The following is a 17500-nucleotide window of genomic DNA, read 5'->3' on the forward strand; positions in this document are numbered from 1 at the left end:
TCCAACAAACAACAGAAAATGGGAAAAGGCGGGGCGAGGTTTCAAGCTCTATCTTAAGTTGAAGTGACACGGGAGCCGGATGCTTTTGGCTTTTGCTTGTTTTCAGGGGAAGTGGGACGGTGCGATGCGTGTTAATTGCTTTGGTTTGTGTTTCTTCTGCCAAATCTCACAAATCTGTGTTTCGACTCGTGTTTTTCGAAACGATGGGATTTAATAACGGTTCTCACGCTGCGTCTCGCCCAGTCCTACAAAAGGCATCTTCTGTATTTTTAATGTGAATCTCTTATAATTATAATATATAGTTTATTTTAGCACAATGAAAAATTGAAGTCATGAACGTGAAAGATATAGCGAGCACTAACGTTGAGTTGTTAAATGAAGATGATTTAACTTTACTAATCACCCAAATTCTGATAATTCAACTCTATGGTAACGTTGTGTTAGTATCGTTATATATAAATATATATTAAAACAATTATAATGTGTCCCCATAAAGTAGTGATTCTGCAGTTTATTACTCTATCTTCTTCTATCTGTGTAGCTTCTGCGTATGTTGTGTTTATTCATTCCGTGGCAAAAGACGTTTTATTTTTATCTAGCAATATATATTTATTCTTTTTTTGTGTGTTTTCATCTATTCACAAGAGCCACATGGGATCAAACCAGGCATTTACTGTAAATGCAGCTCGATTTTATCCAAAAAATGTAGCTGAAATGGAAGAGAAAAGTTGAGAGGATATTCGTACTTCAGAGTGTGTTGAATTTCAATGTGAAATTGGAACTTTTTTTCAAAATGTCAAAACCAAAATATGCCACAGTATTGGTTATAAGAGAGTTAGCAAGAGTTTAATGTCAGATGCAGCGTTCAGATTTGTTGTCAAGCTGTTGTTTTCTATAGCGGTATATAGTAATTATATTGTAAAACGCAGTGGGGATGTTATTCACTCAGGCTGCTCATATACATATTCACTGGTACACACACACACACACACACACACACACACACACACACACACACACACACACACACACACACACACACACACACACACACGCATGCACATGCATGCACGCGTGTTGGGAGGGTTACACTAAGGTCATCTCATTAAGATGAACCAAATAAGCCCCAATGAGATTGGCTTTGAGATGCCGCAGCGCGGCTCTCTGTTTGCTCCTAAAACAAAATCAAAAGAATTTGGGATTAAAACTTCCTACAAATTCTTCCCCTTTAAGATTATTTCTGTAATCCACGCCACATGACACGAAGATAATTCTTTTCCCCCACGCAGGAAAAAAAAAAAAGTAACAAATATCATTACTCCTATTCGTTTAGTGCTCACTTGTCCGTAGCATAAACAGATTGGTACGGCTCGTAGATTAGTCGAGGTTATAGAAAAGCATAATGCTGAATCTGTTCATTGATTAAACCCCAGGAAGTCCCTGGGCCGCGTCCCGAGCAGCCGACCGGCCTCGTTCCGGGAGGGGATGTTTCCTCCCGTCCCAAGACTTAGCGTGTGACACGGAGGACAGCGCCGCAACTGTGAGGCTTGAAATGGCTTCACTAACCTCGTTTAGGAGGGGACCCCACCCCCCATAGCACAGACACACACACACACACACACACACACATGCGCACGCACACACACACACACACACACACACAGACACAAGCGCATGCACATACACACACACCAAGGCGCTCACGCCACCGGCGTGTTAAGATGATAATGAATTTAAAGAACACTTATGACTAATACGTCAGGCTTTTACCCTTTTCAAAAAGGCGACGGACTCAGTGGAGCCGAAGCTCGTCCTGGGCGTCTCGGCCTCAGCCCCGGCCCCCTACCACCACCACCACCACCACTATCACCACCACCACCCCCGATACAGGGCCCGGGCGAACAGGGATAATGGGATGTCCAATCGCGGAAATGCGATTTCCATTGACCGCAGCTCCGTAAAGTGAGTCGTAGAAGGGTCTCCGCAGATAGGTTCCGGTGGATGGATGATGAAAAATACGAGCCGTGCTGTTTACATGTGGGGGCGTGTCGTCGTCTCGGCGAGCGGCAGCACGGCGTCACACCCTTTTCGGGGATTTGACAGTAATATAAAAAAAAATAGTTGTTCTGCTTCCTTGCACGCACAGTACGTAACACATTGTTTGTTTTGAATTGTATTTCATTAACTAGAGGTGGGGCAAAAAAAATCGCGATGCCTCCACATGCGATTATCGTTAACGATGCATGGCCGTACATCCATGTATCACCATTTATTTTTAAACTCCAGCCCTCTTGCGCGTCAGATTACTCACCGATCCAATCCACCCAATCACGATACATTTTTCACGATAATGATGGTATCACGATACGGGCGATTCTGCAATTCACGATATATTGCAAGAGCACCCTCGATGATTCACCGAATTAATATGGTGTATCATTGATTCCTGCTACTGAAAATCTATTTGACATATTTTTCCTTCTATGGCTACACGGATATCGTGAAGAATCGTCAAGGATTTTCTGCCATTATATCGTGTATCGCGGACTCTCCCTCAACGGGATACCATCGTTGTCTTGGGAAGTATCGTGGTGGCATTGTGTCTGATTTAATTGGAGGTTTGGCTGTTGGGATGAACTGTGCTCTTCATGTTCAGCTACACTTGATACGTACAGTACGACGCTCTGTTCCCGGCCCTCCTATTTTGTGGGATTAATTTGTGTGAGCGCAGGAGATAAAGGATTTCCCCGCCTCGTGTCGGTGAGCGATGTCTTCGTCGCCCGTCATCCTTGAAGAGGACCTGTCAAGTTCATTATAAGCCCGCCCGCTGCATCTTCTAACCAGATTAATGGTAATGACAACAGGGCTTTACGGACGATTAGTTTAGTAGGACTTCCACGAAGGCGCGTTGCTGTCCCCGCTGAGTAAGCACAGGGCGACTCAGGGACGACCTGGGAACCGAGTCTCCGTCTCCTCTGACAATACGTAACAAAACAAAAAGAGATGATCCTGTGGAAGAAGCAAAAATGATTGACATCACCCAGAGAAGGTCCTTTAGGTGTCGGAGACAGACTCCTGTCACGTTCGGAGGTTTGAACAAGGAATGCAGCGCCGTGCTCCACACCGGGTTTCCCGACTCAAAATAATAATTTAAGTAAACTGACTTTCGTAATACTTAAGTGAGGGCTGTCACAGTTATTACATAGTTTTCCTGATCACAGCTTTTTGATGGATTTTAAGCCGATATATGATTGCAGTAGTGATGAAAATGCAAATTTGCCACATTTCATCAGCTGAGTTGTGAAAAATTAACTACTTAGTGTGTTTTTACACTATTATAGGATTGTACTATGATAAGACAAATAAATCCTTAATCAATCCAATATAAATTAAATCATAATCATGATCATAAATTCAATATAAAATTTAAATGTTGAATGATTTTCTCCTGGTGAAATCGTGACGGTAGAATGGAATCTTAATAATTGCAGACCTGCCAACTGGCACGCATTTTGTCTACCAACCACAAAATTCTTTGTCAAAATACGCAGATATGAAATTTCAGCATTTCGTAGGAAACTAATGCAAAAAAAAAGAAGAAAATAGTTATATATATAATTACTGAAATCAATCAATACAAAACAAAACTGTACATTAATCGGGTATTTAAATGACATCCCTGGGATTGGACCAGATGCTACGACCTGTGGTTCTGTAACCCCTCCCCTCCCCTCCCTCTCCTCCCACTCAACATTCACCGATACGCAGCACACTGAGCGCAGCGGTACTTTATCATGCACCGACGCTGCATTGCTTAGGTAAAATAGGAAGTGGGAGAGTAATGAGCACAAAAATGTGACTGTAATGTTAACATATAAAACGTTGGTAATAGAGATGCACCGATCGATTGGCCGGTGTTCAGCTCGATTGCCCGTGACCCGCCGATCAGATATATTTTCAGATTCTTTAATTGTTTGTGATTGGGACTCAGGGACAGTTTCATGTTCTACTATTGTTCCATAGCGAATAATGAACAATAATAAACAGTGTCCAATCGGCATTTTCACTATCGTGCTAACTGAAAATTGCAGCGTTAGTCTGTATGTGCAGCTGTCCAATCACGTGAGCGTGATCTGACCACGTGATGTGTTCGTCATTGACGTACAGCAGACAGACCCAATGAGACCAAATAATAATTAAGGCAATTGATTTCTCCGATCACGGATATAAACTCAAAATGACCGTCAGACAATGTAATAGTTATTTAATAGTCATTATTTTATTATGAACATACAATTGAAAATCTGAATCGGCAGGTCAGAGCCACGGAGACTCCCTGTTACACTATTGTGGTACTCAAAATTTTTTCCCAAGGTTGGCAGGTCTGCCATTGTGAATATACTGAGTTAACTAGACAGTGACTAATCTAGTGACTTGGATTTACTGGGTGTCTAAACAGACTAAATATTTGATGGAGTTGAACTTTTAGGTTTGTCGTGTCTTAAGGGCAAAACAAAAGCCTTCCTGTGTACTGTTTTATCTGTAGCTGCAGATAACAAGGCTTTGATTGAGAAAGTGCTGAGTGAGAGAGGCTGCTTAATTACTAGGAAATTAGGAAATTAGAAATTAGAACGGCTGGCGACGGCGCGCACCCTTAAAAAACAACAACAACAACAACAACAACAACAACAACAACAACGACGACGACGACAACAACAACAACCACCCTGGAATCATTACTTACTTCCTCCTGTGTTTTTGCACTCATGCTGATTGTTACATAGGAGAGGATGTCATAAGGGTGTAGACACACAAAAGGAAACACTGCCGGACAACTATATATAATATAATATAATATAATATAATATAACACAGTATAAAATTATATGATATAATACAAGATAATATAATGTAATTTTGGTTCTGTTTAATCACCAAAGTTGCACATCAGGGACTGTATGGTCATACAGTATGTATGTACTGATGATGACATGCTATTGTTCATAACGATATCTAAAATATAAACAAATTACATATTTACAATTCATATATTCATATTTCCCTGGGGTTTCCATTATTCTTGTAAAGTTTTCTCGTCATGCCATGGCCGTCGCAGCCTTGATCTATTTTGTTAATAGGAACGTTTTTTCGGCCAGTGAGGAAAGCAAATGGAGCCAAACTCTCCAAATGGCAACGTTGGTACTGTACGTGTGTCATTTTTGATGTTCGGTCCTCTGGTTTTATATAAAAGATCGTCATCATTGTTCCTTGCCAGGAAGAGGTCATGGACAGTGTGAATTCTTGGAAATGACTCTTGCCTCCAGCGCTAATTAGACCCCTTCTATGTTCCGTGGGCTTTTTAGTAGGCTTCTATTTAAGTGTCCGTTTTAGACTTGTTTACACTGGTCTCCCATGGCAACCATGGAGTCCAAGCGATTTAGTCGTGGATTTGGCGTTGATTTGGGGCGATACGCTCATTTTTTCCATGTGTGGGACACAGTATTTATCTGTTAACTGTGCCGCTCCGTCAAAAGGCAAAAATCTACCCATGATGATGGAGAAGTTTGACCCTGTATGTGGTGTCTCCGCTCTTGGAAAAGCCCCAATGAATATAAATGTGATCAAATAAGAGTAATTTCTTCCCATCCTTGGAGCATTATAGTGGATTGGTCATGATAAAAACCCCCTTTGGTCCCAATATATAAATTGCTCTCCAAACGAGACACTGAATCGCTACTTGTTCACTCATTATCCGTTGAATTTTTAGTGGGATGGAAGTTGAACCGGATAACTGTCATTCATCCCGTTCCATGGAAATTGAAAAGGACGATACCCTTTAAAATATTATTAATTCCATTCGAAAAAGTTGAAGGCACCATTACAGTACTCAAAGCAAAATGAAGTGACTTTGACAAATGCATGTTACGGTAGTTGTCGGCGGCACTCGGAGACCATTTGAAGGAAGGTTTTTCGCCCTATCAATCAAGATTTCCAAAAAATTTCCAACATTTCCAAAACCCGAGTGTAGAAATGTGAGGATAATGGTCGACGGGGGGGTCATGTGAAGTGTGTGTGAGCGGCCCTAGTGAACGGGAGAAAAACTCAGTTTGACCTCCCCCCCCCACGCTGTCCTGTAACTTATTCGGAGGTATTGCAGTCGAAATGGTGTCAGGGATTGTCAGAAAATCAGCAGTTTGAATCAGCTGTGATTTGGTCCGATCCAATATGGCCGCCTTGCTCTATATTTCATATCCAGCGTAGTTTTATTTTTCTCCCTCGGCTGCCTTATCGACCTAACACGGGCTTGTAGAGTGGAGGAACAACAAGGAAGCCCTGGAGAACCTGGCCTAGTCTTACTTATTTATGTATCTATTTCGGTATTTATTCATCACTCCCCCTGCTCGCCTGGCTCCCAGTGGCAAATCACATTTGAATTCAACGGTGAGGAGCCGAGAAGTGCCTCTGTTTTTGTACACGCACAAAAAATAAACGTATACGGATCCGTATTTCTGCTTCTCCCCTCGGAGTTTCATGCAAATACTGTGTGTACATCTCCTGGTTTAAATCAAATCTATCTATCTATCTATCTATCTATCTATCTATCTATCTATCTATCTATCTATCTGTCTGTCTGTCTGTCTGTCTGTCTGTCTGTCTGTCTGTCTGTCTGTCTGTCTGTCTGTCTGTCTGTCTATCTGTCTGTCTATCTGTCTATCTGTCTGTCTGTCTGTCTGTCTAGATAGATTTATCTCTCGCTATCAATCAATAACACTCACATTTTTTATCCACCTTTGATTCTGTGTTTATCTCTCTCTCTCTCTCTCTCTCTCTCTCTCTCTCTCTCTCTCTCTCTCTCCCCATCCCCTCCGCTCACCCTGGTCTCCGCTGTCCGTCTGTCAGCACTTCTCCCCCGATCGTTGTGTGAGACGGGGCGTCAGGGTGGGCTGAGCCTCTGCCAGCTCCTACCCTGACCTCCATCCCTCCGTCCTCCCCCCTGCACCTCGGCTCCTCTTGCCCCTCTTGCCAATGTCGTAACTGGGGGTCGGAGGGGGCGTCGAAGTGGGTGGGGGCGTTTTTCTGTGGGTCTGTTCCCTTGCCAGGAGAGAAGGCTTTTTGTTGTGTCGTTTGAACTGTTATCAATGGTGACTCCGCCATAGTGGTTGAGGGCGGTCTCAATTTTTCCTTCTAAGAAATATTCCAGTAGCTTTAGTTTACAGATGACACAGAGGAACCTTATCCCTAAAATATGATCTTAAATAATGTATATTTATGCATACATGCACCATACACATTGAGTTGCTGATATAGGGGTTTATTGTTTATTCTTCGCTTCATAGTTATTTATTTCATAGCTTATTGCCAATTTCATTTTCTTCTATTTTTGCTATGTTGCCAAATTTTTTCCATTTTCTATCTTTTAACTATCGTTATTGCTGTAACACAGTAACTTCCCATGGGGGATAAATAAAGCATCTATCTAATCGAATCTATTCTAATCTATCTAAAATACAGTCAGCACCCCACTTCACTGAGTCTCCAATTTGAAACAATAGGCATTTAAATTAAATGTAACTGTAAATTAATATTATTCAATATTCTTTATTGGTCACATATTTATTGGTCACAGTTACACTGTGCACAAAATACTTGTGGCTCACTCTGTTAATGAATAAGCCATAATGAGAAAAGTAAAAAGTACAAACAAGAACCCTGGAAATATGCAATAGGCAGTTATGACGCGTGTATTTATCTCATCCATATCCCAGGATCAGAAGAACTAAAAGGTCTCGCTGATGTACATCTGATATAAGTTGTGGGGGACCCGTCTTGTGGCTAAGCCTTAGCACCGTGTTCTTCATCCCAGTGTCTGGGTCACAGCGTCTGTCCAGTGGCTGAGGATGAAGGTATTGACCAGTTTAGGGATGAGCGGGGGATGAGATGATTGCCTCCGGCAGGCACCTGGACTATAAGAAGAAGACGGCTCATGCCCTTCCTCGCGTACGTCAGGACCGACGCCCCCGCCCCCACACCCCCAACCCCACCCTCCACCCCCCTCACCCTGCTAACCTCAGCCTGAGGGAGCGCTGACTCAGGCGACCAGGTCTTAAACACCACCCCCCCCCTGTTCACAGCTTCCAGGGCTGCAGTGTGACCTTGCCTCCACCCAGGGGGAGGGGAGAGCGGGGAGGGGAGGGGAGGAAGGCGGGGGCTGAGCCGGGCCCTCATTAGCCAGGCCAGGGCGGGACAGCCCGGGAAAAGTGCACTAATTACCCCACTAACGATGTCCTTGCTGCCGGGGCTGAGAGCGGCTGCGTCTCCGTGCGACAGTAACACCACTCGCTCACATGCACCGCGGAGAAGTTTGGGACGGAGTTGTTGGGATGACTGGGAATGATGGGAAAGGGTTGGCTTTTGCGAGGCGCTAATGGTTACCGAAATCAAGTTGAATTTCGAACCTCTTAATGTTTGGTGTGTGTGTGTGTGTGTTATTTTATTGTTCCGTTATGTGAGCTAAGGATCATGTAAAGAGGCGGGGTCGCCTCGTTCTCCCTTTGAAGGGAAAGGATTTGGCTCTTAGCAAGACCCAGCTACTAATTTTAGCAAGTTGCGCTATCAAAGAGGGCTATCATTAGTCCAAAATGTTTTCCAGTCACAGCCAAATCGAGCGTCTCCTGACTGAGCAACCAGCGGCCAAGCGTGTTTTGTCTGAGTCTGTCCGTTGAGTCACTGGTTCTTGGTGACTGAGGGCTAACCGTGGAAGCCAGCGCGGCCGCTATGAGGCCCCTATTTCACTCCCCAGTGTCTGCTCCGCTAGCGTGTGGAAAACAGATTGGCAGGCGACAGTCTGACATTACAGCTGGGGCCTGTAATCACGGGGCTGTAAAAACCCAAAATCCAGCAGCCGCAAACAGTGTGGCTTCGTCACAGCGGTGACAAATAAGAACCGTTGACTGCTTCTGTCCCAAAAAGCGGCGCTCCTCATCCCAGATCCCCCATTGTAAATGGTTCTGGTTTCAATAAAGCGGCTGCACAACATGTAAAGAAGCATTCCGTCTAAAAAGCTTGTGATTGTAAGTATTTGATCTGTCTGACGTACTCGTCCGAAAGGACAAGAACTCTCACACACTATACAGTACATGCCGCTGTGATGTATTGTCCTATATTTCCCGTTTTTTCGGCTTCCTGGAATATCCCTTTGGGTGCCATTATCGACCCCGCCATTTGACAGTCCCATGACTGTACACAACATGTAGTTTCTTGGAAATACATCTTGTTGAATGAAAACAATGTCTTCATCGAGCAAGTGTTGGCTGTTTCACTGTGACTGAACCTTCAATGCACGCCTGCGAAACTCGGAAACGCTAAGCGCCTATTTTCCATCATTACGCACTATAATGCGATCAACATGGTAATCAGATTGTGGATGAAATACCTTCATGACACAGTTTGTGTGTTTGTGTGTGTGTGTGTGTGTGTGTGTGTGTGTGTGTCCAATGATGTGAGGGAGAGGAGTTTTGGGAGGAGAGCCGGTGGAGGAGTAGGGTGTGGCTGGGTGGTGCTGATAAGATCCTATGCCAATCTGTAAACCCTCCCTCCCTCCTCTTCTCCGTCCCTCTCTCTTTGGGAGTTGAAGGACGGTGCAGGTTGTTCTGAGAGGTTCTGTTGGAAGCCAGTGGTGGAGAACCTCTACCTTCCTTAATAAAAACACACAGATTCCCTATTTGTTTATCTGCATTAAAATGTTGATTTAATGTCAATTCTGGTCTGTACCGGCTCTGTGAACAATAATCTGCAAGTGCTGCGCTTGAAATCACTCGAACCCAACAAATTATACCCTCACCGACTCTTAAAATGCTGAATATTACCCTACTCTGTCCTATAAGAGTATTTGTTTGTATTAACACTCGCCAAAAGTTTAATCTGGTTTTAAGCAGATATGTGACTAACGAGTTGTGAATGTGTTAATACATCTTAAGGTGGAAGATGAGCGGGGATGAGACCCAAAAGTGCTGGATGGGGTTTTCTGTCACAATCTATTACACACCTCAGAGCTGGACGCCGGTCGTTGGAGCAGCCCTCTATTACCTGTTGTCTAGTTAGTCTAGTTGGGACATGTTGGGACTCGGAACACGGGCTGTAGAGAGGAAACGGTCCTGTCCGGACGCGCCGTATCCAAGGTAATAGCCATGCCCTGTCCCAACGTCGGCACTCCGAGCTTATTCCGTGTTGGCTTTGATTGGCGTGTTGCTTTGGTGTCGCCTTTGTGATAGGGTGCGTTGGTAGGAGTGCATTTTCTCTAACACTCTCTCTCCCTCTCTCTCTCTCTCTCTCTCTCTCTCTCTCTGCCGGTGTGTTCTTGTTTGTTGCAGTCGTGACAGTGACCTCTCCACAATCATCTCCAACCTGCACCATACCAGACAGCACGGCATGCCCGAGGGCCAGTCCGCCTCCGATCACAGCAGCAACTCTGGGCACACAGGTAGGACCAACACTGGCTCCATGCTGTGAATATGTAATACGTCTCTGTGTGTTGGATCCATCCATCGATCCATCGATCCATCGATCCAGCGATCCATTTTCCTGTCTCGCCGCACGGTAATTTAAAAGCTATAGCCGCTTTACATCTCCTTTAACAGATGTAAACATCGCATTACCCGTTTAATGTACTGTAATTTGTTTGATTGGTGAAATTCACAATAAGCGTATTACTTATAATTGAAGGTCGCTCTCAAGTCGATTACTTAATGTTCCTCCCACATTCTCCACCGCACTCCAGGATTTCTGTTAAACCCTGTTTTAAATTACCTCTGAATAAATAGCTTTGTTTGCCATTAATCCAGTTCCATGTGAGCAAAGGCACCATGGTGCGTGTGCTAAGCTAAGAGCTTTTCTGGGAGCTTACAGACAGATCTCAGACAGCATTTTAATCACATCCATTAGTCAAGTAGCTTGTACCAAGATATTGTGGACCCATCAAAGTAATATGGCTTTAGAAGTTAATTTCTGTGGAATTTATGCCTTGGTAAATTCAGCGATTGACTTACAGGATTTAGACATTTCTGCTTGTTCCGGCTATTGTTTTACGCGTTTACATTTTTTTTTTTCTCCACGTCTGAATGGAGTCAGCAAATTCAGTATGAATTAATTAAATGAATCAACATTTGAAGTCAAGTGACCTTCCTGACTTTGGCCGTCTATTGACGATTGAAGTCCATTGATGATTCAACCATGTACCTTTCGATGAGCAATGATATGGGCCTTAGTTTAATGAATCAACCACTGAAGAATAAGAAAAAAATGCCATGCTAAGCAGAGGACCCCATTCTCATGGCTTATTGTTGGCCAGGCTGTGACCCGGTCCCCTCTTAACCCATTAGCCCGGAGGGGCACCAAGGAGCATAATCGTCCCAGACCCGACACGTCCGTATACCCTCTCTCTGATCTCATGTCCTGCGTCTGCAGGATTAATTGTCCATACGGTGGCAGTAATATCAGGTGGGGGGGTGTTGGGGGTGGGTGGGGGTTGGAGGGTTGGTAGGTTAGAGTTGAGTGTCTCTCCAGCCTCATTAGGCTGCTGAGCAGGCGGCAAAGCTAGTGTCTTAGACCTGAGTTTGGCACAGATTTTCCACCAAAAGACCAGTCTAATCGTCTGCTAAGCCTAATGGAGAAATCAGCGCCCGAGTAGTCATCTTAATAGAGGAAGACACAAAGGGATGAAGATGGTGGTGGGGTGGGGTGATGGGGGTGGTTCAAGGGGTGTGGAGAGCTGGAGGTGGCTGGTGGCATGGAGGTGGATGAGTGCAGTGTGGCCCACGCCGGAGGGGGCCCAGGGCCCTAAAATCTGTCAGTTTGAGCATTAAAGGGAGATTTAACAGGCTGCCTAAGCGGCTCGCGCCGTGTCTGTAAACAAGTCCAATCCGATCAGCCGCTGCCTCTAATTCTGTCTGCCAGTGAAATTAGACACAGACTCGCACATACGTGCATGTGGGCACACACACATGCACACGCACACACACACACACACACACACACACACACACACACACACACACACACACACACACACACACACACACACACACACACACACTCTCAAAACCACACACGAGTGTGGATGTAAATTAAGCAGAAACAACATACACATATGAAATTTAGTTTCAAATAGAGTTGCGCTAGGTTGGTGTAGGTCAGCTCAAGGTGATCTTTAAATTTAAATGAAATACCATATATCTCTCAAATTAGGCGTTTAAGGTGTATACCCGAAAACACAAGACCGTTACAGAGAGTCACGCTCGGTGTAAACTCCACATGTAAACTAGAGACGGCACATCTTGAGGATCTGCCGGGAACAATACCAACGCCATATCTTTCCTTGAAGTCTTCTGGTACTGCTTCGAATAAACAAACTGTATTCCTCCACGAGATGCTTGTGCAAGCGCTTTATTGTTTGTTGTATTTAAGTTTCCAGGGCTGGTGCCGCCCCTCGATACACTTTCAATTACCCACAAATATCGCGCTCTGCTGCTTAGCTTTTCTCCTCCTTTGGTGAGAAGTATGTGTAGTACTGCACACTATGCAGAATGGCAAGCTGATTGCTGTTGTCATGGTAACGTCAGTCCACACATGGCTACTGTTGTCATCGCGCGGTACGCTTCACCTCCCTCTACGTTAAGTCGCAAAACCGTTTCTACGATATTTGAGGCTAGACCTGTTCGGGGATTGGATCGGGTTATTAGTCTTTTCCCCCTGATATCTGATCCAGCGTTTTTTTTTTTTTGTTTTGTTTTGTTTTGTTTTTTACTGGTGTCGGCGTGATGCCGATACTTGGAATTAAATCGGTGCCGTCTCTTATGCCGACACGAGCACAATGCAACACAGCGAGTGTCTTCCGCATGCCTTCCACGAAAACTCCACATTTGTTGACGTTGGCGTATCACTCGCTGTGTAGCAACTGCAGGGGAAATGACATTTTTTTGTCACAGTGATGAATGCGACGGCGGGCCCACCTCCGACCCCGACGCAGGCACACAGAGACGGAACGCTTTTGCGTGTTTTTTTTTTTTTTTTTTTTTGGTGGGGGCGGGGGGTTGCCTTTGTTTGTTTTAGTAAATTGGGATAAATGCGGTGATTTTTTTTTATTACTATAGCCATAGCTGTCTCCATTCCCACGCTGTGCGATATTGTGTTTACTCGGCAACGTCCGACAGCTCTCTTATTTGAGCGAAACCAAAGTGTTTGGCTAAGCTAAATGCCTAAATGTTTAGCTTCCACTGCCGGGCTGCGTCTAGAGAGCGAGACGGAAAGAGGGAGGGAAGACAGGGAAAGATTGGAGAGCCAGAGAGACAGACCGGGAGCGGAGGGAGACAGAAAGACACCGAGACGGATGTAGGATTGGATGACAGGTTGGGAAGACAAAGGGAAAAGAAAGACAAAGAAAGGACGGAGGAGAGAAAGAAAGAGAAAGAAAGAACGAGAAGCCAAGGAAAGACTGCTCCCTGCTCGTGGTGGAGAAGTTTAGAGAATTGGCAGAGAGAGAGAGAGAGAGAGAGAGAGAGAGAGAGTGAGAGAGAGAGTGAGAGAGAGCAAGACAGAGGAAAGAGAGATGAATCACTGTGGTGCCGCTATCAAGAGAGGACAGACAGCGGCTGTGGCGACGGGCGGCTGTGTGTGTGTGTCTGAGTGTGTGAGTCTGACGGCGTGTGTGTGTGTGTGTGTGTGTGTGTGTCTGAGTGTGAGTCTGACGGCGTGTGTGTGTGTGCGTGTGTGTGTGTGCGTGTGTGTGTGTGTGTGTGTGTTTGCACGTGTCTACCATTATGTGTGTATGTATGTGTGCATGCATATACGTGCGTGTGTGTGCGTGTGTGCGTGCGCATGCGCGCGCACGTTTGTGTGTGTGTGTGTGTCAGAAAGGGAAGCAGGCTCGCTGGGTCGTCTCTGTGCCGGAGTGGGCCGTTAATTAAATCTGAGGGACAGACAGGAGGGCTCCCTCCTCTCCTCCTCCCCCGTCTCCCCCTCCACCCATTCATCCCGCTCTCGCTCCCTCGCCTCGTGGCTACTCAGAGGCTCCGCGAGGGGAGCGGAGGAGGGGGAGGGGAGGACGGGGGGATGACGGAGGAGAGCAGGGGCGCCGGCGCTGAGAGTCTGGCTGCCTGTGGAGACTGTAAACTGTGGCTCTGCGGTTCAGAGGCTCCGAACCAGACGGATAAGGTGTTTTTGGATTGCTCTCTCTGTCTCCCTGTCCCTCCCTCCATCACTCCCTGTCTGTCTGTCTGTCTGTCTGTTTCTTTTTCTCTCCCCCTTCTCGCCCCTCTCTCTCTCTCTCTCTGTCTCTCTCTCTCTCTCTCTCTCTCTCTCTCTCTCTCTCTCTCTCAATCACTCTCTCTCCTTCACCCCACTTTTTGCACACAACTGTATATCTGCTCTCAATGACATTGCTCTTAATGTCTCTCTCTCTCTCTCTCTCTCTCTCTCTCTATCTCTGTTCCTTCCTCTCTCGCCCCTGCATACTGCTCTCAGACTCCCGGAGGCAGTTAAGGGCCTGTGTGTGTGTGTGTGTGTGTGTGTGTGTGTGTGTGTGTGGTTGGGAGTCGCAGCGGCGGTTTTGGTCTGAGCACATATTGGGCTTGAGCACATATTTGTGTGTGTGTGTGTGCACCTTTGAATATGTGGTTTAAATGTCTGCTCTAGATCCGTGTGTGTGTGTGTGTGTGTGTGTGTGTGTGTGTGTGTGTGTGTGTGTGTGTGTGAAGTTTCAACCGAGCATATTTGTACAAGAGCGGCTTCCAAACTGATTGTGGGAAAGAGGGAGTTTTTCTTTAAAAATGATGAAATTCCAGACTTAATCAGATTTATTGACATTACAGTCGTACACTGGGAGGAAATGCCAGTTATGAATCCCCAAACTCATCACGGCTTAACGTGGAGATGAATTCGGGCGGCAATTGGAAAAGGGCATCGTGGTTTTAAAACTTATCCTTCGTATAAGAGGCAACCTGTCTCTGTGACGATTCAGGTGAAGCAGCTTTTTCGTATCTTCTTTGAAACAAACCAACAAACCAATTATCTGTAAAGTTTTACAGAAATTTGTCTAAAAATCCAAACACACAGCAGCAAGCTGAATTCTAAAAACACCGGGTGCCATCTGTTTTTCTTACTTTATCCCCCCCCCACACACACACACACACTCTGTTTCCGCTCTCACATATACCTCTTCATCGCTGTGTGCCTCCCCCTCCATCCTCTCATCATCCTCGTTGCTGTAGGTCAATGTTGGAAAGAGAGAGAGAGGGAGGGAGGGAGGAAGATCGACATCAGAGCGCTGTATGAAGCGGTGTGTGTGTGTGTGTGTGTGTGTGTGTGTGTGTGTGTGTGTGTGTGTGTGTGTGTGTGTGTGTGTGTGTGCGTGCGCGTGCGCGTGTGCGTGTGTGTGTGCGCGCACGCATGTGTGCACGTGCGTGGCGGCGGCGGCGCTAGCGGAAGCTCCTCTCTTCCCCATCTCCACCTCCATCATCCCACGCATCCCCACGTCAGCCCCCTCTCTCCCAGCTGCGTCGGCCCCGTAAGCCAATCAATGATGGGGCTTTCAGGGCTAGCGGAGGCCCCGGCGCTAGGAGTGGAGATCAATAAGTTATTAGCACCATTCTGTCAGCTGTAATGTGGAGATTGATCGGGGGGGTCCGCGGCTGGCGGCCCTCCCCACTCCTCCGCCCCCACCCCCCACAACCCCCGCCCCCCAGCCCCCCAACCCCACGCCACCCACCCTCCTCCCCCCTCCCCAGCCTGATAAAGATGACAGATTAACAGAGTGGGAGAGGAATTAGGGAGTCTGGGCTGTCTGAGCTGTCACCTACGCTCCGCGGGAAGGAAGCAGCTAGAGAATGCGAGGAGGACGAGTAAGCGACGAGGGAGCGGGGTGGAAATGGATGGATGGATGGAGAGAGAGAGAGAGAGAGAGAGAGAGAGAGAGAGAGAGAGGAATTTTTTTATCCGGCAGATGAGAGAAGGGCGGCAAAGGTCCTGCTGTCCTGCTCCACTGTTCGTCCATTCCCTGGTTCTCTCGTCCGTCTTTCATCTCGGGGAAAGGAGGAAGAAAGAAGGATTGAGGGTAACTGGAAAGGAGGAACTAGAAACCTATGTAGACAAAGCAGGTGCTGATATAGGTTTCACTTGCGGAACAGGCCTCCAAGGTGCCCGATAGCGGTTGAGAGAAATTAAATCTGTCAATAATCATACAAAAGCTTTTACTGTGTTTTGGGCTTGGTCCCAGTTGTCGGGTAGATTCCTCATCTTGGAGCCGTCCTTTGCATAAACCCGCCCAAAGGCACCACCTGGTTTGAGTGACAGCGAGAAGACCTGTAGGAGTCGGGAGGGGCTCTGCTGTCAGTCTCTGTCAGATCGCCCATCAAGTTCAACTCCCTCAACTCCCACTGAGATGCTCTACCTTAATCTAATGAGCAACGTCTGAGTTTCCTGCGTCTTGGACCTATGACGACATATAAATGTTGGGATACGTGGGATCTGTGCTGCAGCAGCAGAAGGTTCCTGTACTAAACAAGGCAAGTTTCATTCTACAGCACATTTCATGGACAAAGGCAATTCAGAGCGACTTAAATGTTGAATGATGATTTGGATGAATTAGAAACCTGATTTATGGACGGGCTATTGGCTGGATTGCCTTGAAATTTGATGATTTTGATGATTCATTTTCATCTTCACCCATCATTTGAAATTTAATAACGGCGATCTTTATCAGGGCCTGTCGTTATTTATGCCACTGTGAATGAAGAAGTGGTGATAAAATTCTACGTTAAATGGTTTTATTCAGGCTGCAGCTGCTGGTGGTCGGGTTTGGGTCCAAACTTTCGGACGGTCTCGGTGGGGTTTCCCAATTTGGGGTGAGTTTGGTTTAGGATAAACATTTCAGGCCCGATCAAGCTCCGGTTCTCAAGAAATGGGGAAACAAACAGTAAGCCCCGTCTCCCACCACCACTTCATGTATTAGTTTCCCATTACTGAATCAGTGTATTATTTGGTTGGGTTGGTGACTAAAAGCTCCAACATGGCGTCTGATTCTCGAACCAGTGACTCATTAGGAGTGTTTACAAGTAGGGCGACAGGAGTGGTGTGGCAAAGTTGACTCTCAGCGCCGTCGGTGGGAGTAAAAGCTGTTAGCATAGGCGCTAGCGGAACCCGGGGTTTGGCATTAAATGGGAGCGCCAGAGCTCTAAGAAGCCCCGTTTAATTGGCTTTAAAAGCTTTCCGCCTTCAAATCTCTGGCCCTCGGGCACCGGCTCAGGAGACACAGTGTCTTGAGTAAGGTCGGCTCAAGAGACAACTAGGCTGTCTGTGTGTGTGTGTGTGTGTGTGTGTGTGTGTGTGTGTGTGTGTGTGTGTGTGTGTGTGTGTGTGTGTGTGTGTGTGTGTGTGTGTGTGTGTGTGTGTGTGTGTGTGTGTGTGTGTGTGTGTGCCTGCGCGCGTGTGCTTGAACATGAGAGCCTTT

General features: G+C 46.1%; 1 protein-coding gene across 3 annotated transcripts in view; it reads left to right on the forward strand.

The window, feature by feature from the left end:
- samd11 (sterile alpha motif domain containing 11) overlaps positions 1-17500 on the forward strand; it is a 65273-nt gene that overhangs the window by 17498 nt on the left and 30275 nt on the right. For all 3 annotated transcript variants that reach the window (XM_080014526.1, XM_080014528.1, XM_080014527.1), the window contains exon 4: positions 10371-10480. In XM_080014526.1, the coding sequence (XP_079870652.1) occupies positions 10371-10480 (110 nt within the window). The remainder of the gene's footprint in view (positions 1-10370; positions 10481-17500) is intronic.

This window comes from Zeus faber (genome assembly GCF_960531495.2).
Source record: "Zeus faber genome assembly, chromosome: 15".
Taxonomy (NCBI): domain Eukaryota; kingdom Metazoa; phylum Chordata; class Actinopteri; order Zeiformes; family Zeidae; genus Zeus; species Zeus faber.